This window comes from Salvelinus namaycush, chromosome 23, assembly GCF_016432855.1.
Source record: "Salvelinus namaycush isolate Seneca chromosome 23, SaNama_1.0, whole genome shotgun sequence".
Taxonomy (NCBI): domain Eukaryota; kingdom Metazoa; phylum Chordata; class Actinopteri; order Salmoniformes; family Salmonidae; genus Salvelinus; species Salvelinus namaycush.
In genome coordinates this window covers 15,499,534-15,522,532 of record NC_052329.1, presented here as the reverse complement: position 1 = coordinate 15,522,532, position 22,999 = coordinate 15,499,534, and the positions used below count along the sequence as shown (strand labels likewise).

General features: G+C 44.2%; 1 protein-coding gene and 1 pseudogene across 1 annotated transcript; one reads left to right on the top strand and one right to left on the bottom strand.

Moving 5' to 3' along the window:
* Window positions 1–4,367: 4,367 nt before the first annotated feature.
* LOC120018492 lies at window positions 4,368–11,342 on the top strand (annotated as a pseudogene).
* A 372-nt stretch (window positions 11,343–11,714) lies between these two features.
* LOC120018001 (V-set and transmembrane domain-containing protein 5) lies at window positions 11,715–16,625 on the bottom strand. Its single transcript, XM_038960950.1, has 4 exons — window positions 16,386–16,625; window positions 12,645–12,971; window positions 12,221–12,364; window positions 11,715–12,104 (listed from the first exon to the last, which is right to left on the bottom strand). The coding sequence occupies exons 1-4, from the start codon at window positions 16,450–16,452 to the stop codon at window positions 12,073–12,075; spliced, it is 570 nt and encodes a 189-aa protein (XP_038816878.1). The 5' UTR covers window positions 16,453–16,625; the 3' UTR covers window positions 11,715–12,072.
* Between the last annotated feature and the right edge of the window lie 6,374 nt (window positions 16,626–22,999).

The following is a 22,999-nucleotide window of genomic DNA, read 5'->3' as shown; positions in this document are numbered from 1 at the left end:
ATGGCTACACCCCTGCCCAGTCATGTGAAATCTATCAAGCTCTGTACGCATCCCCATGGCCTTTCAAATCTGTAACAATGTGAGGGCTCCATATAGCTCTGCATTGACATGATTGGTTGACGGCAGGTGGGCGGCTGGAGGTCATGTATAAACACACACTCACTTCCTTGACAACAGCTTTGTGCCCTGCAAAACTCAATAAGTATGAATGCCCTGACTTCTGCAGAGGCCATATCACCGTAAATGCTGCACAGCCAATGCAGAATCGGATTGACCATGGTGCTCCTTTCAGTTAAATAACAAAAAATCCCCATCAAAATCTGACAACTTAAACTAGAGATATCGGTTTTTCTGCGTTGGATGCTTCACAAGCCACCGCATCCGCCAGTGTCGCACTCCCGCATCTGCGGTGAATGGTGGTAGAGTTAGAGCAGTGTTTGTGAGATCATGTTACATCCCGACAATCGGTCATCTCACGACTGTAGCGTCTGAACGGTTTGACCTACAAACTCGTAATATGTAAACGGCAGACTCACGAACACGATGGTGTTCTCCGTTTTGCGCTACATCCCAATAAGTGTCACAGGACTTGCCTGAAGGTAACCAGTACTGTTTTTTTAAACGAATGGAAGTATGAAGGTAGTTTTGTGCCTACCCAAGAACCTCTTGACGCTAGGGGTCAGATTTTTTTAATTTTTTTAAATAACGTTCCCAAGGTAAACAGACTATTTCTCAGGTCCAGATCGTAGAATATGCATATCATTTACAGATTAGGATAGAAAACACTCCAAAATTTCCAAAAGTGTCAAAATATTGTCTGTTATCCTTTTCTCAATAGGGGGTGCTGTTTTCACTTTGTAAAAATTCGTTCCCAAATTAAACTGCCTCGTACTCAATTCTTGCTCGTACAATATGCATATTATTATTACTATTGGATAGAAAACACTCTCTAGTTTCTAAAACCGTTTGAATTATATCTGTGAGTAAAACAGAACTCAAGTTGGAGCAAACTTCCTGTCAGGAAGTGAGAAATCTGAAATCAGGCAATCTGTTCCAGGGTCAGTTTATTAATTTGCATGTATTCTATTGGTCGATATGCACTGCATACGCCTTCCCCTAGATGTCAGCAAGCAGTGAGAATTGGAATGGAGTTGCTAGGCAGATCTGAGGCCATATAAATGGTCTTGGAACGTGGGGTGCACTCTTTTCAACGTTCGCCATGACGCGAGACAGACCTCAGGATTGCATTCGGAAAAGCTCTCGTTATAGGCCTTAGATATATCCGGCTCTGATTTTATTCGATATAGGTGTTAAAGACATCATAATGTAGTTATTTTAAACCGAGTTATATCAGTTTATATCAGTATATTGCGATTTTCGGATATTTCTTTGTGCTGCGTTATAGTGAGTTGGGCACGTCTGGGCCACATAGCTAATGTTTGCTGCTAATTCCTAAGTTGAAGACGGCAATCTACAACCGAGCAACGATGATTCTGGACAAAGGACAACTTGCCCAAGATTCTGATGGAAGCTCATCAAAAAGTAAGAACTATTTATGAAGTTAATTCGTTGTTCTGTTGAAAAATGTTGACCTACTATTCCGCCATTAATTTGGGTGCGGTCTCGCTTTAACGCACGCTGTATGTCGTAGTAACGTTAATTTAAAAAATCTAACACAGCGGTTGCATTAAGAACTAATGTATCTTTCATTTGCTGTCCAACCTGTATTTTTTAGTCAAGTTTATGATTAGTTATTGATTAGATTAGGTGCCTCTCCCAAGATTTCTCCCGACATTTTCTTTGCAGCTTGGCTACTATTCTCATTGTATAACCACGATTTGTGCCGCTAAATATGCACATTTTCGAACAAACTCTATATGTATTGTGTAATATGATGTTATAGGACTGTCATCTGAAGAAGTTTGAGAAGGTTAGTGAAAAAATTTATATCTTTTGCTGGTTTATTCGTTATCGCTATTGTTGGCTTGAATCAATGCTGTTGTGTGGTTGGCTATTGTAGTAAGCTAATATAATGCTATATTGTGTTTTCGCTGTAAAACACTTAAAAAATCTGAAATATTGGCTGGATTCACAAGATCTTTGTCTTTCATTTGCTGTACACTGTGTATTTTTCATAAATGTTTTATGATGAGTATTTAGGTAATTCACGTTGCTCTCTGTAGTTATTCTAGTTGCTTTGGTGAGAGTTGTGATGGTGGCTGCAATGTAAAACTATGATTTATACCTGAAGTATGCACATTTTTCGAACAAAACATATGCTATACAATAAATATGTTATCAGACTGTCATCTGATGAAGTTGTTTCTTGGTTAGTGACTATTTATATCTTTATTTGGTCGAATTTGTGATAGCTACCTATGCAGTAAAAAAATGGTGGGAAAAAAAAGTTGTGTCTTTTGCTATCGTGGTTAGCTAATAGAAATACATATTGTGTCTTCCCTGTAAAACATTTTAAAAATCAGAAATGATGGCTGGATTCACAAGATGTGTATCTTTCATCTGGTGTCTTGGACTTGTGATTTCATGATATTTAGATGCTAGTATTTACTTGTGGCGCTATGCTAGGCTATGCTAGTCAGCTTTTTTACTGATGAGGGTGCTCCCGGATCCGGGATTGTGACCAAGTAGAAGATAACAAACTGATTCTGCAGGCGAAAACCTGAGAAAATCTAACCCGGAAGTGATTTTTTTATTTTTAATCTGTGTTTCCTGGCCGGTCTTTCTTCCATTTAAAGGGGTATCAACCAGGTTCCTTTTCCAATGGCTTCCTCAGGCTGTGACCAGGCTTTAGACATAGTTTCAGGCTTTTATTTTGAAAAATTAGCGAGATTTTTCAAAAGTAGTCAGGTGTCCTCTGAATAGTTCCTGCGCGGGAGAGGGGAGCTCTCCATTTTCTTTTTCTCTCTTATTGAATAGATTACGGTCCGGTTGAAATATTATCGATTATGTTTGTTAAAAACAACCTGAGGATTGATTATAAAAAACATTTGACATGTTTCTACGACCATTACGGATACTTTTTTGAATTTTTGTCGAACGGAACGAGGCTTTGGTTTTCTGAACATTACGCGCAACCCAAATGGCGTTTTTTTTGTTATAAAAGTAATATTTATCGAACAAAAATAACATTTGTTGTGTAACTGGGAGTCTCGTGAGTGCAAACATCCGAAGATTATCAAAGGTAAGCGATTAATTTTATTGCTTTTCTGACTTTCGTGACCAAGCTAACCAAGCTAATATAAGGCTAACTGTTCTAGCATTGATTGATACACTCACAAAAGCTTAGATTGCTTTCGTTGCAAAGCATATTTTCAAAATCTGACACGGTAGGTGGATTAACAACAAGCTAAGCTGTGTTTTGGTATATTTCACTTGTGATTGCATGATTATAAATATTTTTAGTAATATTTTTGAATCTGATACGTTTGGGAATTGTCTTCTGCCTTTCAGCACCGGAACGAGGCTGTAGTTTTCTGAACATAATGCGCAACCCAAATGGCGTTTTTTGTTATAAAAGTAATATTTATCGAACAAAAATAACATTTATTGTGTAACTGGGAGTCTCGTGAGTGCAAACACCCGAAGATTATCAAAGGTAAGCGATTAATTTTATTGCTTTTCTGATTTTCGTGACCATGCTCATTTGGGGCTAGCTGTTCTAGCATTGATTGGTACACTCACAAAGCTTGGATTTCTTTCTCTGTAAAGCATATTTTCAAAATCTGACACAATAGGTGGATTAACAACAAGCTAAGTTGTGTTTTGGTATATTTCACTTGTGATTGCATGATTATAAATATTTGTAGTAATATTTTGCGCCCTGCAATTCAGCGGTTGTTTAGGAAAATGATCCCGTAAAAGGGATCCGTAGCGCAGAGAAGTTTTAATTAAATATGTGTGAAAATATATATTTTCCTGAGTAAAAAAAAAAAGATCTCCTAGATTTAGGACAGAAACTTCAAAACCTTGTTTCTTATTATTTATTTTTTGACTGTCCTTTTTGCCATTTATGAATGGTATTTTCAATGCAGTTATATGGGCTTTAGTACTAAAGTCCAAAATCTAAATTGTATCAAATCATTTTTTATATATATATATTTATAACTAAAGGGGTCCTGCAATTCAAAATCAAATAGCTAAATGATCCATAGTATGACCATCTTAAAACAATTCCATATGTCAGTTTAAAGGCACGCAATGCCTTTCTGGAACCTAACGTTACCCATATTGTATATCAAAATGCACTATAGGTGGCAGCATAGCCCACTACCAGTGGTAGTTCTGCAGGACAGTACATACGAAGAAGACATTGCAAAAGTCATCCTTTATGAACATTGTTGCCGGTGATGTCTGGTGAGGACCTGCCTTACAACATGCCTACAAGCCCTCAGTCCAGCCTCTCTCAGCCTATTGCGGACAGTCTGAGCACTGATGGAGGGATTGTGCGTTCCTGGTGTAACTCGGGCAGTTAATGTTGCCGTCCTGTACCTGTCCCGCAGGTGCGATGTTCGGATGTACCGATCCTGTGCAGGTATTGTTACACGTGGTCTGCCACTGCGAGGACGATCAGCTGTCCGTCCTGTCTTAGGCATCTCACAGTACGGACATTGCAATTTATTGCCCTGGCCACATCTGCAGTCCTCATGCCTCCTTGCAGCATGCCTGAGGCATGTTCACGCAAATGAGCAGGGACCCTGGGCATCTTTCTTTTGGTGTTTTTCAGAGTCAGTAGAAAGGCCTCCTTAGTGTCCTAAGTTTTCATAACTGTGACCTTAATTGCCTACCGTCTGTAAGCTGTTAGTGTCTTAACAACCGTTCCACAGGTGCTTGTTCATTAATTGTTTATGGTTCATTGACCAAGCATGGGAAAACAGTGTTTAAACCCTTTTCAATGAAGATCTGTGAAGTTATTTGGCTTTTTACGAATTATCTTTGAATGACAGGCCCCTTTTTTTTGCTGAGTTTATATCTCTATCTCATATTCTGTTGAAAATCATCTATATTCCACGTCTAGCTAATTGTAATGTGCATTAGGGAGCTCGACTTTATACTGGGCTCAGTGGCTTGCTTGCTTGCTTTGTTTAGCTAGTTATCTGTTGTAGCTAGCTAAAGTTAAAGTTAATTTAGCTAGCTACAGGATATGACAATGTCTAGCATCACTCATTGCCAACTATACTGAACAAAAATATAAACGCAACATGTAAAATGTTGGTCCCATGTTTCATGAGCTGATTAAAAAAACAGTAATGTTCCATACGCACAAAAAGCTTATTTCTCTCATTTTTTGTGCACAAATTTGTTTACATCCATGTTAGTGAGCGTTTCTCCTTTGCCAACATAATCCATCCACCTGACCGGTGTCGCATATCAAGAAGCTGCTTAAACAACATGATCATTACACAGGTGCACCGTGTGCTGGGGACAATAAAAGTACAGTTTAAAATGTGCAGTTTTGTCCCACAACACAATGCCACAGATGTCTTAAGTTTTGAGGGAGTGTGCAATTGGCATGGTGTCTGCAGTAATGTCCACCAGAGCTGTTGCCAGATAATTTAATGTTTAATTCTCTACCAAAACCTGCCTCCAGCATCGTTTTAGAGAATTTGGCAGTATGTCCAACCGGCCTCACAACCATAGACCGTGTGTAACCATGCTAGCTCAGGACCTCCACATCCGGCGTCTTCACCTGCGGGAGGGCGGCGCACAATTGGCCCAGCGTCGTCCGGGTTAGGGGAGGGTTTGGCTGGGGGGGGGGTTACATGTAGGCCTTCATTGTGAATAATAATTTGTTCTTAACTGACTTGCCTAGTTAAATAAAGGTTAAATAAATAAAATTAAATGTAGGGGGGGTGCTGAGGATTATTTTTCTCTGGCCCTTTTGTAGGGAAAAACTCATTCTGATTGGCTGGGCCTGGCTCCCCAGCGGGTGGGCCTATGCCCCCCAAGGCCCATCCATGGCTACACCCCTGCCCAGTCATGGGAAATCCATAGATTAGGGCCTAATGAATTTATTTCAATTGACTGATTTCCTTCTATGAACTGTAATCCAGTAAAATCTTTGAAATTGCTGCATGTTGTGTTTATATTTTTGGTCAGTAAATATTTGCTACATGGCTAGCTGTAGTCTGTTTAGCAAGCTACTTATTTGTCTAGACTTGCCCTGGTCTGTGACCATAGTCATGGTGGGTAAGATATAGTGAATCGAATGGTTGTGTGTGTGAAGTTTTGGGTCTGATTACGCTTCGCCATCATCATGTCGGTGGTGGTCCAGCAGTGCGTGTCGGCATCGAGTTGTCCTGCGAGAAGCAGGTCCAGGAGGTGTCTCGAGATGGCATGGAGACATATGTCCCTCCCTTGTCCATGTCCCAAAACCTGGCCAAGCTAGCCCAGAGGATCGACTTTGGCCAGGGATCAGACGCCGATGAAGAGGGGACTGAAGCAGAGCCCAGGGACCCCCAGTAGTGGGGGAAGCAAAAGCCAGAGGAGGATGAATGTATGTCACCCCATGGACACATTCAGTGTTTGTCTACACCAGCTTCATTAGTTGACTGTAAAGTGATTCTTTCTGCCTTCTTTCTGCCTTGGAGAGTTATTATGCAAAAACCACCATACGTGTTCCTGAGACCATCTGATAGACATCTGTAGCAGGGCTGTGACGATACCAACATCGTAATATTTGTTCCATGGCAAAAATGAAAACACAAAGCAGAACTCACTTTTTGGTCCTTTAAAAACAAGCTGTTTGTAAAATATTGTGTGCTATAGCTTGGGGAAAAATGTGACTCTGAATGACAACATAACAACATTTGTTTCCAACATTAGGGCTGTTTTCCTAAAGAAGTTAAATCTGCTTCGTGTTTTGTTTCCTTGCCATGCTACAGGTATGGTCCTGGCCCTAATCTGTAGCAAGATTTATGTTTCTATTAAGCGCTCTGTAGGGAGTTGGTCTGAATAGAATGGTTGATTGATACCTGCTTCTTCTTCCAGCCACAGTGAAGTTCCAGCCTTCCTTGTGGCCCTGGGACTCAGTGCGTAACAACCTGCGCATCTCCCTGACAGAGATGTGTGTGCTATACGACATCCTCAGCGTAGTCAAGGAGAAGAAGTACATGGCCCTGGACCCAGTGTCCCAGGACCCCTCAGCCGGAAAGGTTGGCCTAGCTAGGTGGCTTTACTCACGACTTCAATCTTTTCAATGCATCTCCGTAGTCTCAAGTGGTTCATTCTTTTTGCACTGATGTGGAAGAACTAGAATGACAATGAAAGCAAATTCCTGGTACACAATACACATCCAACATATTGCTTATTTTGACCTATCCTGTGTTTTGAGGTCACTGCAGATGAAGGAGATGAAGCCATTTTGGACTATTTGACATGTACCTATGACCTCACTCTCTCTCCCCTGACCTCCCCAATCCCTACCTCACACCCTACTCTAGACACCCCAGGTGTTCCAGCTCATCTGTAAGAAGAAGTCTTTGGCCACAGCAGCTCAGCTGCTCCTGAAGGGGGCAGAGAAACTAACCAAGTCAGTGGCAGAGAACCAGGAGAACAGAAGACAGAGGGACTTCAACTCAGAGCGGCTCCGCTCGGAGTGGAAACTACGCAAAGTAGGAGACAAGATCCTGGGAGACCTCAGCTACAGGAGTGCAGGTGTGGAGGCTTTAAGTCTGCTCAAATGTCTCATTTAGTGTCATTGCAGTATTTACCACCTTCTGCACATTCAGTGTTTTTCTGACATTATATAGCTCATTTCTAATGCCATGTCTCTCTCTGCAGGATCCTTGTTTCCTCTTACCGGCACCTTTAAGGTGATAAAGAACATGGACATCGACTTGGACAAGAAGCTCCCAGAGGATTACTGTCCACTGAATGTCCAGATCCCCAGTGATCTGGAGGGATTGGCTTACATCAAAGTGAATAAAGACTGCTGGCCCTCTTGAACTTTTCCTCAGCTCAGAGAACATACGTCCTTGTGATGTCAATGTTTGGCCTGGCCTCTTAAATATTGTTATGTGTTGTCTTCCAGGTTTCAATCCAGAAACAAGCCTCTGACATAGGTGACCTAGGCACTGTGAGCCTGTTCAGGAGGCAGCCTAAAGCTAAAGCAGGCACTCAGCCATGGCATGTGAAGCTGGAAGCTGCCCAGAACGTGCTGCTCTGTAAGGAGATCTTCGCCCTGCTGTCCCGGGAGGCGGTTCAGATCAAGTCCCATATCGTAGTCAAGAACCAGATCATCTCCCAACCCTTTCCAGGTGAGGACTCTTTACATTGCTTTTAGGAGGGCTATTGTAGCCTATGGAAAATTCATACTCCATGAAACCATGCAAAATGAATGCATTTAAATGTTTATTTTTGTCTATGTTACCTTGAGTAGTACGTTCTAAGTGTCCGGAGATGCTTTTGCTGTTATTCACCCCTTGTCAGGTGTGCAGAGTCCTACTCTTGGAGATTTCTGTATTACACCACCGTTAAGGTTGTCTATCCTCCCTGCAGGTCTCCAGTTGTCCGTTTCTCGGTGTCACTCCACTGGAGAGAAGAAGAACCAGAGGGCGTCTCCAGAGAAACCCAAACCTGACGACCACCTCTATGTTTTAGAACACAACCTGCACCAGCTCATGAGAGAGGTGGGTCCGCCTGTCTGTCTGCATGGAAAATTATGGAACTAAATTGAATCTGACCATATAGTAATTATATTGTTGACCAAAGACGTACTCAGACAGATACTGACCAAACTAAGTCCCCCGTGTTAAAAAATATATATATATCTTATACATATGCATGTGTTTTCATTGCTGATTGTGTGAACTGTGATACATATTGATCAATATAAATGCCCCTCCTTCCCACCCACAGTTCCACAAGCAGACCCTGAGTTCGATAGTGATGCCCCATCCAGCTAGCGCCACCTTTGGCCACAAGAGGCAGCGTATGGCAGGGCCCATGGCCTACGACAAGGCTGAGATCTCCAACCTGCAGCTGAATGAGGGCCTACTGGAGAAGATCATCAAACAGGCCAAACACATCTTCCTACGCAGCAGGTAGGCACAAACACACACCACATCATACATCAATGACAAGCTAATACTGTTATACTGTTTTCTTTTTCAACATTTTTATAAAAGTCTTCTCTCCTGTCGTCAGGCTTGTTGTTTCAGTCAAAGCACCTCCTATCTTTGTTGTAAAATCACAAATCAGGAAAATGTTGGCACAATGAAACCGTTTGTTACTGAATTAGAATTTTACAGGACAGCAACTCAACATTGACTGCAAGTCCACCCCTTGTGTCTGTTTCAGGACGGCGCGGACCATCGACAACCTGGCCAGCCGTATAGAAGACCCCCAGATCCAGGCCCACTGGTCCAACATCAACGACGTGTACGAGTCCAGTGTCAAAGTCCTCATCACCTCCCAGGGTTATGAGCAGATCTGCAAGTAAGTGGAGCAGGAGCCAGCAGGACTGGCTAAGCCAGAGTAACAGAGCCAGAGTACCGTTAAAGCCAGGAGGACTGGCTAGGCCAGAGTAACAGATGCAGAGTACTGTTAAAGCCAGGAGGACTGTCTAAGCCAGAGTAACAGAGGCAGAGTACTGTTAAAGCCAGGAGGACTGGCTAGGCCAGAGTAACAGAGGCAGAGTACTGTTAAAGCCAGGAGGACTGGCTAGGCCAGAGTAACAGATGCAGAGTACTGTTAAAGCCAGGAGGACTGGCTAAGCCAGAGTAACAGAGGCAGAGTACTGTTAAAGCCAGGAGGACTGGCTAAGCCAGAGTAACAGAGGCAGAGTACCGTTAAAGCCAGGAGGACTGGCTAGGCCAGAGTAACAGATGCAGAGTACTGTTAAAGCCAGGAGGACTGGCTAAGCCAGAGTAACAGAGGCAGAGTACTGTTAAAGCCAGGAGGACTGGCTAAGCCAGAGTAACAGAGGCAGAGTACTGTTAAAGCCAGGAGGACTGGCTAGGACAGAGCAACAGAGGCAGAGTACTGTTAAAGTCAGGAGGACTGGCTTGGCCAGAGCAACAGAGACAGAGTACTGTTAAAGCCAGGAGGACTGGCTAGGACAGAGCAACAGAGGCAGAGTACTGTTAAAGCCAGGAGGACTGGCTAGGACAGAGCAACAGAGGCAGAGTACTGTTAAAGCCAGGAGGACTGGCTAGGCCAGAGCAACAGAGACAGAGTACTGTTAAAGCCAGGAGGACTGGCTAGGCCAGAGCAACAGAGGCAGAGTGCTCTTTATACATGGTTTGGGGGACAGTGTTTAGAGAATACAGTTCTGCTCCAGGAATTGGCGACATATCCTCTAGAATAGAACATTTGGTGAGAGTAGAGAATTAATTAAAAGGAAAAAGGTAGGTTCCGTGTTCGAACAACAGAAGAAGAGGTTTCCCCTTAATGAATTACCAACAATTTAATTTGGCAATTATTCAGCTTTGTCAATGTTCGGTAAAGGTCTTGTCTAGATAAAACTTTGACCATGGAGAAAGAAGGTTCCATGACCTTCTGTGCGTGTGTGTAGGTCTATCCAGCTGCAGCTGAACAGGGGTTGAGCAGATCTGAGTGGTGCACAGTGTCATCACCCTCTCTCACCAGGAACCGGAGCTGCAGGACTTCCTCCTCTCCCAGGTCAGGGGACAGAGTGACTGCTCTCACATCACCACCTGCTGTTTATGTACTCTGTATTACAGTCAAGTATAGCTAGAAGCCACCTAAAATGCTTGCTGTATGTTCTAAAATGCATGACTAGATGCAATCTAGGTACCGTCCTTCAATCAATCACTGGCATATTGACCGTCATGCACCTTAAACAGCTCATTTAGTCTGAAAACGAATGTGATGATCTGAATGACTGAAACTTAAGATAATGCTAATATTTGTCCAAATGAATGTGTTGTATCTTTTCCAGTGCGTAGTGGTCCAGAGAGTGGCTGTAAGCTCCTGGTCCAGTTCCCACGCAGCCAGAACAAGGAGCTGCCCAAGTCTGACGTCATCCAGGATGGGAAGTGGAACCACCTGCGAGGGCCCTACAAAGAGGTCCACTGGAGCAAGATGGAGGGACGCAACTTTGTCTACAAGATGGATCTTCTGATGGCAGCCCTCACCCCCTGTCCTTAGGTCCGGCCACTATCACACTCTCTAGCTATCTCTGATTTTTTGGGCTGAATATGGGCTGAATCCTAACTTGATCCTAACTTGATCCACTTTTGTGGAAATCATGCATTGATGTTTGTGGATTTGCTTGGACATTTTACTTACCTGTGCCAATGTATTATTATTATTAATATATACCAGACTTGTGGAGGTCTAAAAAAAAAAAATCTGAGTTCTTGGCTGATTTCATTTGATTTTCCCATGATGTCAAGCAAAGAGGCATTGAGTTTGAAGGTAGGCCTTGAAATACATCCACAGGTACACCTCCAATTGACTCAAATGATGTCAATTAGCCTATCAGAAGCTTCTAAAGCCATGACATAATTTTCTGGAATTTTCCAAGCTGTTTAAAGGCACAGTCAACTTAGTGTATGTAAACTTCTGACCCACTGGAATTGCGATACAGTGAAATAATTTGTCTGTAAACAATTTTTGGAAAAATGACTTGTGTCATGCACAAGGTAGATGTCCTAGCCGACTTTCCAAAACTATAGTTTGTTAACAAGAAATTTGCGGAGTGGTTGAAAAACGAGTTTTAATGACTCCAACCTAAGTGTATGTAAACTTCCGACCTCAACTGTATATTTTAAATGTTACAGAAAAAGAAACTGAAAACCTCAGCTGTGAAAACAAAAATATATTTTGTTTCCACTTGTCAGTGTGTTTCCTTACATAAAATCGTGTGGACTAATATCAGTTGTTGTGTATACAGTTTATGTACAGTAAAATAATACATGCAGCTTGTCTTGAGGCACGTAGGTTGATAATCCTTCATCTGTTCCTGGAATCAGTAACTTGGTGACATTTACACTCTGTGGATGCTTTCATTGATTTATAAAATGAGTCTTTCATTATAGCTCATATTGGTTGTTGGGCAGTCCCATCTGGCTTTCTCAGATCTTCATATCAGAGAGGTTGCAGCTCAGTTACATCATTCTCTGGAGATAATACAGAAAATGAGAAATTCAATGAACCACGTACACACAAGAACAATCAAACTTGTTATTTAATTACTAATTATTTATATTACCAAAATCATTCTAAAAGTATTTACCTGGCATCTGCCTCCTCTGTCTCCATGCATTGATCTGGCTGTAGGCTTTGTCCATGAGCCACATGGAGACCATGAGGAAGCCTGCCAGGGAGGCCAGCACTACAGCAAACACTGCTAGGTACTGGAGGTCCTCATACAGAACCTCTACAACACAGGGAGGGAGAACACACCATGTTCATTCTCACTTCCACTAACTAGCTTACTCATAATGGTAGAGTTCAATGAAGGTCACTTGTACTGAACTACTCATAAAGATACTGTTCAATAACACCATAAGGCCACTGCAGAAACTGCCTCCAGGACTGAGAGGAAAACAGTTCCATAAAGGGGTTCTTGTAAATGTCAACTATGATGAAACACTAACACTGTAGCCTAAAGCAAAATGCCACATTGTGATATAGGCCTGCACCCACCATTCACTCACCTTCCACATTCAAGACAAATCCTGCATCTTTGCTGCTCCCGGACAGTTCAGTCACCGTGATCACGTAGAAGCCAGTGTCCTGAATACGTAGGTCTGAAAGTCCCATAGATCCATTAGTGTACGTGAGGATTCTGTCCATGTAGTCCTCTGACACATTGGTATACCCCCCAGGTTGCCACGCCCCAATGTCTCTGCTCACCCTGCCAGACATAAAGGTCCACTGTACTGTGGGAATCCCAACACAGGAGATGTCCACAGAGAACAACACATCCTGTTGGACAGGCCTGGTCAGACTCTGCTGAGGAGACCGTATTGAGATGGCTCCAGCTGCCGGAGGAAGTACATAGTGGAGGGAGGAAGGGAAAGAGAGAGGAACAGTGTTTTTTAATGTATGACAGATAAAGAGAAGTTGATATATCTGACATGTATTTTAGATTCATATAAGTCAACATATTATTACCCACACACTGATGTGTTATTGACATGTTATCACCATAGTAATTTTCTAACTTCCCACTTGCCTTTTTTATGAGCAATGGATCAACTGACTTCAGTTTTTTATTTTTTAGAGCCCAATTGGCCACTCAGTTCTGACAGAAGAAATACCCCCCTTTACCCTACTCCCTTACATAACCACCAGTTAATATTCAACCTCTCCACAAAAGACAGAATGTTTTCAGTTCACAGACATTTACATAACATGTTTTTATACTGTATGATGGGTTTGCTGCCATCAAATTACTTTGAGATGACACATTGGCATGTGATTCTAGCTTCATCTCAAATCAAAGTTTATTGGTCACGTACACAGATTTGAAGATGTTATCGCAGGTGCAGCGAAATGCTTGTGTTTCAAGCTCCAGCAGTGCAGTAATATCTAGCAATACAAAACAATACACACATAATCCAAAACGTAAAAAGAAAGAAATTAAGACATATCAGAACGAGCAATGTTAGAGTCCAGAATATATATACATACATAAATATATATATATATATATATATATATATATATATATATATATATATAGTTGAAGTCGGAAGTTTACATACACCTTAGCCAAATACATTAAACTCAGTTTTTCACAATTCCTGACATTTAATCCTAGTAAAAATTCCCTGTCTTAGGTCAGTTAGGATCGCCACTTTATTTTAAGAATGTGAAATGTCAGAATAATAGTAGAGAGAATGATTTATTTCAGCTTTTATTTCTTTCATCACATTTCCAGTGGGTCAGAAGTTTACATACACTCAATTAGTATTTGGTAGCATTGCCTTTAAATTGTTTAAATTGGGTCAAACATTTCGGGTAGCCTTCCACAAGCTTCCCACAATAAGTTGGGTGAATTTTGGCCCATTCCTCATGACAGAGCTGGTGTAACTGAGTCAGGTTTGTAGGCCTCCTTGCTCGCACTCACTTTTTCAGTTCTGCCCACAAATTTTCTGTAGGATTGAGGTCAGGGCTTTGTGATGGCCACTCCGATACCTTGACTTTGTTGTCCTTTGTTGACTTTGTTGTCCATTTTGCCACAACTTTGGAAGTATGCTTGGGGTCATTGTCCATTTGGAAGACCCATTTGCGACCAAGCTTTAACTTCCTGACTGATGTCATGAGATGTTGCTTCAATATATCCACATAATTTTCCTTCCTCATGATGCCATCTATTTTGTGAGGTGCACCAGTCCCTCCTGCAGCAAAGCACACCCACCTCATGCTGCTGCCACCCCCGTGCTTCACAGTTGGGATGGTGTTCTTCAGCTTGCAAGCCTCTCCCTTTTATCTCCAAACATGTCACTTGTTAAATCCACTTCAATCAGTGTAATTGGAGGGGAGGTTACAGGTTAAAGAAGGATTTTTAAGCCTTGAGATAATTGAGACATTGTGTATGTGTGTCATTCAGAGGGTGAATGGGAAAGACAAAAGATTTAAGTGCCTTTGAACGGGGTATGCTAGTAGGAGCCTGGCGCACCGGTTTGAATGTGTCAAGAACTGCCACGCTGCTGGGTTTTTCATGCTGAACAGTTTCCCGTGTGTATCAAGAATGGTCCACCACCCAAAGGACATTCAGTCAACTTGACACAACTGTGGGAATCATTGGAGTCAACATGGGCCAGCATCCCTGTGGAATGCTTTTGACACCTTTTAGAGTCCAGGCACTGAAGGATTTAAGCTGTTCTGAGGGCAAAACTCAATATTAGAAAGGTGTTCCTAATGTTTTATACACTGTGAAAAGAATAGTGGTCCTAAAACCATCCACAGAGACAAACTGATGTCTTTCCTACAGATAAGATCTAAACCAGGCAGGAACTTGTCCGTGTAGCTAGTAAGAAAACTTCCAATTTGGTGGAGCGCCATTTCCGTTCCAATTTTCTGGAAGCTTGCTTCAGGGCTTGGGTATTTTCTGTAATCCAGGGAGCTAGTTTCTTGTGACAAATGTTTTTGTTTTTAGCGGTGCGACTGCATCTGGGGTTTAGATCCTTGGTTAGGTGGTTAATTGATTTTTGTACTCCGGAGTCCTTAGGTAGGTGTGGGCAGTCTGGAAGGGTATCTAGGAATCTTTGGGTTGTCCGAGAATTTATAGCACGTGTTTTGATAATCCTTGGTTGGGTTTTTAGCAAATTATTTGTTGCGATTGCAAATGTAATAAAATGGTGGTCCGATAGTCCAGGATTATGAGGAAAAACATTTAGATCCACAATATTTATTACACAAAACTAGATCCAGGGTATGATTGTGGCAATGCGTCGGTCCCAAGACCTGTTTACCTGATGTGCTACCTTGTCCCGGACCTTCTGTTTCGACTCTCTCTCGTTCTCTCTCTGTCTCTCCCCCCACCCCCCCTCACCTGCTGTCTCAAACTTTGAATGCTCGGTTATAAAAAGCCAACTGATATTTGCTGACCTGTTGCACCTGTTGCACCCTCTATAACCACTGTGATTATTATTTGACCCTTCTGGTCATCTATGAACGTTGGAACATCTTGAAGAACGATCTGGCCTAAATGGCTATGTACTCTTATAATCTCCACCGGGCACAACCAGAAGAGGACATGCCACCCCTCAGAGCCTGGTTCCTTTCTAGGTTTCTCCCTGCCTTTCTAGGGAGTTTTTCCTAGCCACCGTGCTTCTAAATCTGCATTGTTTACTCTTTTGGGTTTTAGGCTGGGTTTCAGAATAAGCACTTTGTGACATGTGCTGATTTAAAAAGGGTTTTATAAATACATTTGATTGATTGATTGGTTTTGAATTGCCCTCTTAGCCACCTGCTTTCAGTTGTTTTCTCATGTAAGATGTGTTTCAATCAATGTGAATTACTGACTCAGACACACCAGTCCAACTAAAGGTGTGTGCACACAAGATGACGCATGCACAAAGAATTTTGTTGAAGCATGCAAAGAATGACAAAGAAACATTATGGCTGCCAGAGGTATGCCTTGAAACCATCACGCCCTATCCAGGTTTTGGGGAATTAACAAACCACTGTGTGTCTAAGTGCACTATCATTCTGTTTCACCGGTACAAACCACATCAGAGCAAAAGTTGGGAAACACTCACAGTTAGTCAACCGATACCAGAAGAAAGTTTCTTCTGAAATTGCTTGGCATATACCATACACTCTGAGGCAAACATAGGCATGCCCTTAAACACACAAGCACTCACATTTAAACACATACAAATCAGTATGTCCATATATGGATACATTCTCACAGAAGTGTTTCCATGTATGGATAGGATACATACCTAGGTGGCACACATACAATGTGATGCTGAAGAAAAGAGCGACTTCCTGTGTGTTCCAGAGCCACATTAGAACCCCAGGTCCATCTATTCTCACCAGTACGGAGTGTCTACTGGGTCATTCCACATTCTGGAGCATTTGCTTTGCTCTTCTCTCAAAATCCATTATTTCCTGTGTTCCTCCTTCCTTTTTATTTTTGTTAATGTCATAATCTGGTGGAAAACAGTATATCTATTGTTGATGTTCTCTTCTGTCCTTCTCAGCTCTGTGTTCTCCGGCTACCTAAGCTGCTCTGCCTGTGCAACGGCACCTCACCCATCAGACAGGATCAGCAGGAGATTACTGTGTCAACATTCACACTAAGAAACAAGCACTGAGAGAGAGAGAGTAAGAGAGAGGGAGCCAATAACAGAGTAAATACTCATGCAGAAACACACAGAGAGACACGCCTGTACGGCCTCCCTGTACTGCCTCCCACAAATGCACCACGTGGGATGAATAAGTGGTATTGGAGCTTGGACACACCTTGCTGAGCAGGTCAGACAGGGAGGAGTGTCTTTTCTGAGATGACTGCACTTCTTTATGATGGCCACATGAACAGAAGTCACAATATAGTATATCACAGATCCACTTTGCCTATTTGCTGCCTGGTCACTGTTGCAATAGCTTATTTTTGAGGCAGATAATCAGGGGCGCGACTTTCACTGGGGACGGAGGTGTCATGTCCCCCCTACATTCCGAAATTGCATTTTTGTCCCCCCCAGTTTGATCATTGCAATGTGATACAAAAAGCGACAACGGTGTGCTTTAGGACTAGGATGGCTGGACCCGCACTGGAGAGTTGAGCATAGTTCAGTGTGTATGTGTTACGCTCTTTTACAGAGTTGTAAAACCAAACCAAGGTTTGGTTTTGACTGATGTAGTTGGCAAGGTAACTGCTGTTTATCTTAACTGAAAAAAAGAAATGAGTGTTTATTTGTAATGCTGAGCTATTATTTTAACTGACATGTAACGTTAGCTAATGTTTCATTAGCTCTCGACTGAGGTGAATTAATAAGCTATGCTAGCTAGTAGCTACCACAGCCAGGTCAGCTCTAGCCTGTAGTTATCTGTGAGATAGTAATAATAGCCAGCTCATATCGCTATCTAACAGCTGTTGTTTGCATGGACATGTTTTGTAGCCTTTGTTTTGCCCTGTTTCAGAAGTAAATCAACTTGGCTAGCTTTCGCCAGTTGATTTATCATTCGAGAGAGACCTGGCCAAAAGTTGACTAACGTTAGCTATTATTTTGCCTCAATCACACTAAACCTGAATCAAATGATGAAACCATCTGCCAAACGATTGAAGATTGATATTCTGCTGATTTTTCAGTGAAATGTGAGTAGTATTAGTCAGTATGGCTATGTAACGTTATTGATCTGTCAGTTTCCCTAGCTAATTCCTTACTTTTCACACTGACACAGTAATAAACAGCTCTAACATTACAGGCTTCACTGTCATGGTGCACAGTAGACTTCTGCATAGGACTAATTTCTTCATCCCTCTCCCACCTGCACCCACTGGACTTCTGTCCGACTCCCACCAGCTACCGCAAGAACTGGTCCCAAACCCAACCGAAGTTATTTTAGGTGTATGTGACGCAACTCATTTGCCAGCCATGGTGCCAGCAAATTTGCACCCTATAGGCAATATTAAATGTGCAAAAATAACTTAAGAAATAGGTTTTAACTTACCAGAGATTCTCACATGGCCCTTACATTGAATTACTGGGCTATATCAGCCAATATGCTAGATGTAGTTTGAAGAGAGCAGAGCTCGAGAGACTTTTTATAGCCTACCTTTTCGGAGTGGGAAGATTTCCAGACGGAGAAATATGGATGATCAATATTTAGGCCTGTTTCTAGGCAATGTAGTAAACTATAGCCTAATCATAGGCCTATTTAGGAAGTATATTTCCTTGGAAAGATAACGGCCACGTGCTTCTCCGCCCATGCATAGGCTCAGTGGAGACTGCTGAGGGGAGGATGGCTCATAATAATGGCTGGAACGGTGCAATTGGAATGGCATCAAACAAATAGAAACCATGTGTTTAATGTATTTGATACCATTCCACTTATTTTGCTCCAGTCATTACCACAAACCCGTCCTCCCCAATTAAGATGCCACCAACCTCCTGTGCATAGGCTATAGCCTACTCTATTTAATTGATACCACATGCGCACCTGATCTCGCAGGTATGGCTACTGAACTGGAAGCAGCAAGAATGATGACTGCAACACTTGCCACGTTTTGCATAGGCCTATAGGATATAGCCTACCTTTTAGGAGGACGATTTGCAGGCAGAGATTAATCAATACTTATTGAAAATGTTAGTAGCCTAAGCTATGTGCGCATTGTGCCATTTTCTTTTTTATTGATGATTACATATTTTGATTGTACTTCGACTCGCTTTGGTTGCACGCCCTCCACTTCTTTCCATTATCAATATTTATTTACAGACACTGTAGTAAACTACAGTCTAATCATATTTAAGTTAATTTCATGTTCAAGTTAACTGCAACTTGATTCTCCGCCCATGTAGGCAGCCTACTCTATTTCAATGGGACCACACATACTAGGCGTACTTGAACTCGCACGCCAAACTAGGAGAAGTACTGAAGATGAAGCAGTGAATTCTGAGTGTGTGAATAATGCGAAAAAATATGTGATTTTAATACAATATGTAGATTTATGCATACAAAGCAGAAAGAGGACCGTCTCCAAATAATCTATGGGACAACAAAAATATTTTCATCCCAAAGTCTTCTGTCTGACCAACAGCACCCTCCCACAGCATGAAAAATGACTACCGCGCTGCAATGATCTCTGTCGGACCCGCAGCCCTTTAGTGCATTCAGTACACAACACTATGCTCATCATGTCTTAGCAGGATCAGATGGTGACAGGTGTCCCTGCAGGGTCAGACAGCCAGGGAAGACCAGTCTACGGAGCTCAGGTGAATTTTGCAATATATTATAACAATCAGTGAATGGATACAAAGATCCATCTTGAGTTGATGGGTAGACCTACAGTAGCAACAGGACAGCAGATTAAATCTACAGTCTGGGATCTGGGAATAATGGTCATTTCAATTATTGAACCATTGTATTATCTAAGAATAGAATCAATGTATAAATGTACACCAAGGTCATTCTTTGTCATGCCTCATTTTAGGAGGATCAGATGGTGACAGGGGTCTCAGCAGGTTCAGGCAGCCAGGGTGTTACGCGGAGTGGAACAGGGGAACCCAAGAGCAGACTCAGACTGGAATGAAGTAACCAAGGTATTTATTGAAACACAGGGAGGAGATGGAGTGCAGGTCAGGGGAAGCTCGGGCGGGTTGCTGGAAACCAGGTGCGGAGGCTGAGGCTGGAGCTAGAGGGGTTGAGACAGGGTAAGCAGGTCTGGAGGGGATTCCAAGGGCAAAGTAGAGTGTGGAATCCAGGACAGAGTAGCAGGAAAACGAGACGTGGGACTGGAGACAGGGACCAGAGTCAGAGCGGGCAGAACTGTAGCGGAGAGGAAAACAGCGTCAGGCAAGGAAAACAGGCACAACAGGATAACAGGATCTGAATAGTAACAAACGACAAGGCAGTTAGACTGACTGAGCAGAGATTACGATCTGGCAGCGTAAAAGTGGCAGGGCTGAGTGTTTGTAGAGGTCTTGATTATGGAACAGGTTGCAGCTGGTGGGGATCTGCTCTGACTCCAGCACATCTGTCCCCACCCACACAATCACACACACACAAAGAGTGAGAGACGGAGAGAGAGTACTGGAGGAGTGGCGGCAGGTCAAGAAGACACAGGATGAGCAGTAGAGGGCGTTGCAGGAGCAGATGTGAAACAGGGAAGACCAGTCTATGACAGAGGTGAGGTGAATTTTTGAAGATACAACACTTTATTCTCTCTTAGTAAGACATCCTCTTTATCAAATTTCAGACAGACCGACCAGCCAGCCCGAGCCTCCTGCACTCCCGACCCCCAACAGTCTAGTCTATAAATCTGCTCTGTCCCAACACAATTTCCTTCCCAATTCACACCTAATTTGTTTAATTACCAAGGGAAAGGTTTGGAAACAAAAAATCCAACAACATAAAACACATACACCACAAATATACATCAACACACAGAAACAGCTAATCCTAGGCCAAGGTCAGAGTGACAACACACAGGATGGCCCCCAGGACCAGGACTGAGCAGCCTAGCAGCTAGGGATTTCCTAAATAGGTATCTCCCCTGACGTGGGCATGTTTTCAATACAGACTCCTTTAGTTGTACTGTATTCCATATAAGGCATCCAGAACTTATGAAAGTTGCCCAGTATACCCTTAATCTTATAATAAATCAAATCTAGAGATACATAACTTGCCATTGACAATTGTAGGATAAACCAACCTTTCAATTAATGGCAATTGTCACGCTCGTCGTACGAACTGGAAATATACTCAGACGAACGTGCAGCGTGATTTGGGTTCCACATGTTTAATAAAGGAAACAATAAACGCAAACGAAACGTGAAGCTCAAGCAGTGCTCACAGGCAACTACACAGAAACAAGATCCCACAAAAACCAGTGGGGAAATGGCTGCCTAAATATGATCCCCAATCAGAGACAACGATAAACAGCTGACTCTGATTGGGAACCATACCAGGCCAACATAGAAATAAATGCACTAGATCACCCACCCTAGTCACACCCCGACCTAACCAAAATAGAGATAAATAAATAAATAAATAAAAAGGCTCCCTATTGTCAGGGCGTGACAGTACCCCCCCCCCCCCCCCCCCCCCCCCCCAAAGGTGCGGACTCCAGCCGCAAAACCTGACTCTATAGGGGAGGGTCTGGGTGGGCGTCTAGTGTCGGTGGTGGCTCTGGTGCGGGACTTTGCCCCCGCCCAGACCACGGGTCCATGGAGCTGGGTTGTACGCCGCACCCGGACTGGGCACCGGAGCAGAAGAAGGCTCCGGCCATGGAGCTGAGTTGACCGCCATGCCTGGACTGGGCACCGGCGCAGAGGAAGGCTCCTGCCATGGAGCGGGACCGGATGCCGTGCCTGGACTGGGCACCGGCGCAGAGGAAGACTCCGGCCTTGGAGCGGGACTGGACACCGTGCCTGGACTGGACATGGGTGCAGAGGAAGGCTCCTGCCATGGAGCGAGACTGGACGCCGTGCCTGGACTGGGCATCGTCGCAGAGAAGGGCTCCTGCCATGGAGCTGGACTGGATGCCGTGCTCGGACTGAGCATCGGCGGAGAGGTAGGCTCCTGCCCTGGAGCTGGAGGTTCCCGGACCGTGGACCGTCGCAGGAGGTTCCGGACCGTGGACCGTCGCAGGAGGTTCCGGACTGTGGACCGTCTCAGGAGGTTCCGGACTGTGGACCGTCTCAGGAGGTTCCGGACTGTGGACCGTCATTAGAGATTCCGGACTGTGGACCGTCGTTGGAGGTTCCGGACTGTGGACCGTTGTTGGAGGTTCCGGACTGTGGACCGTCGTTGGAGGTTCCGGACTGTGAAACGTCACCGGAAGCTCTGGACTGTGAACTGTCGCCGGAAGCTCTGGACTGGGAATCGTTGCCGGAAGCTCTGGACTGGGGACTGTCACTGGAAGCTCTGGACTGGAAATTGTCGCCGGAAGCTCTGGACTGGGAACTGTCGCCGGAAGCTCTGGACTGGGAACTGTCGCCAGAAGTTCTGGACTGGGAACTGTCGCCGGGAAAGCTCTGGACTGGGAACCGTCGCCGGAAGCTCTGGACTGGGAACTGTCGCCGGAAGCTCTGGACTGGGAACTGTCGCAGGAAGCCTGGTGCGTGGGGCCGGCAGTGGTGGTACCGGACTGGTGACACGCACCTCAGGGCGAGCGCGAGGACCAGGCACAGGACGTACCGGACTGGGGAGGCACACTGGAGGCCTGATGCGTGGGGCCGGTACAGGTGGCACCGGACTGGTGACACGCACTTCAGGGCGAGTGCGGGGAGGAGGAACAGGACGTACCTGACTTGGAAGGCGCACTTGAGGGAGAGTGCGAGGAGGAGGCACAGGACGTACTGGGCTGTGGAGGCGCACTGGAGACCTGGTGCGTAGAGCTGGCACAGATGGTGCCGGAACGATGACACACTCCACACGGTGAGTGCGGGGAGCTAGCACAGGACGTACTGGGCTGTGGAGGCGCACTGGAGACCTGGTGCGTAGAACTGGCACAAATTGTACCGGAACAATGACACACTTCGCACGGCGAGTGCAGGGAGCTGGCACAGGACGTACTGGGCTGTGTATGCGCACTGGAGACCTGGTGCGTAGAACCGGCACAAGTTGTACCGGAACGGTAACACACACTTCAGGGCGAGTGCGTGGATGAGACACAGGACGTACCGGACTGGGGAGGCGCACTGGAGGCCAGATGCGTGAAACTGGTGCAGATGACACCGGACTGGTGTCACGCTCCTCAGCACGCCCACTCTGCAGCACTCTCATCGCCACCACCTCTCTCCGGAATCTTTCGTCGAGTTCCTCCTTCGACTCCCTTACTGTCTCTGGCTCATTCCTCGGCTCCGCCGACCACCCCGTGTGCCACCACCCA

Coding starts and splice junctions, on each gene's coding strand:
- LOC120018001 (XM_038960950.1), bottom strand. CDS start 16,452: ATGTGGCTCTGGAACACACAGGAAGTCGCTCTTTTCTTCAGCATCACA. Junction 12,365..12,644: donor ATTTGTCTTGAATGTGGAAG/GTGAGTGAATGG, acceptor CCTGTGTTGTAG/AGGTTCTGTATGAGGACCTC. Junction 12,105..12,220: donor ACAGAGGAGGCAGATGCCAG/GTAAATACTTTT, acceptor TATTATCTCCAG/AGAATGATGTAACTGAGCTG.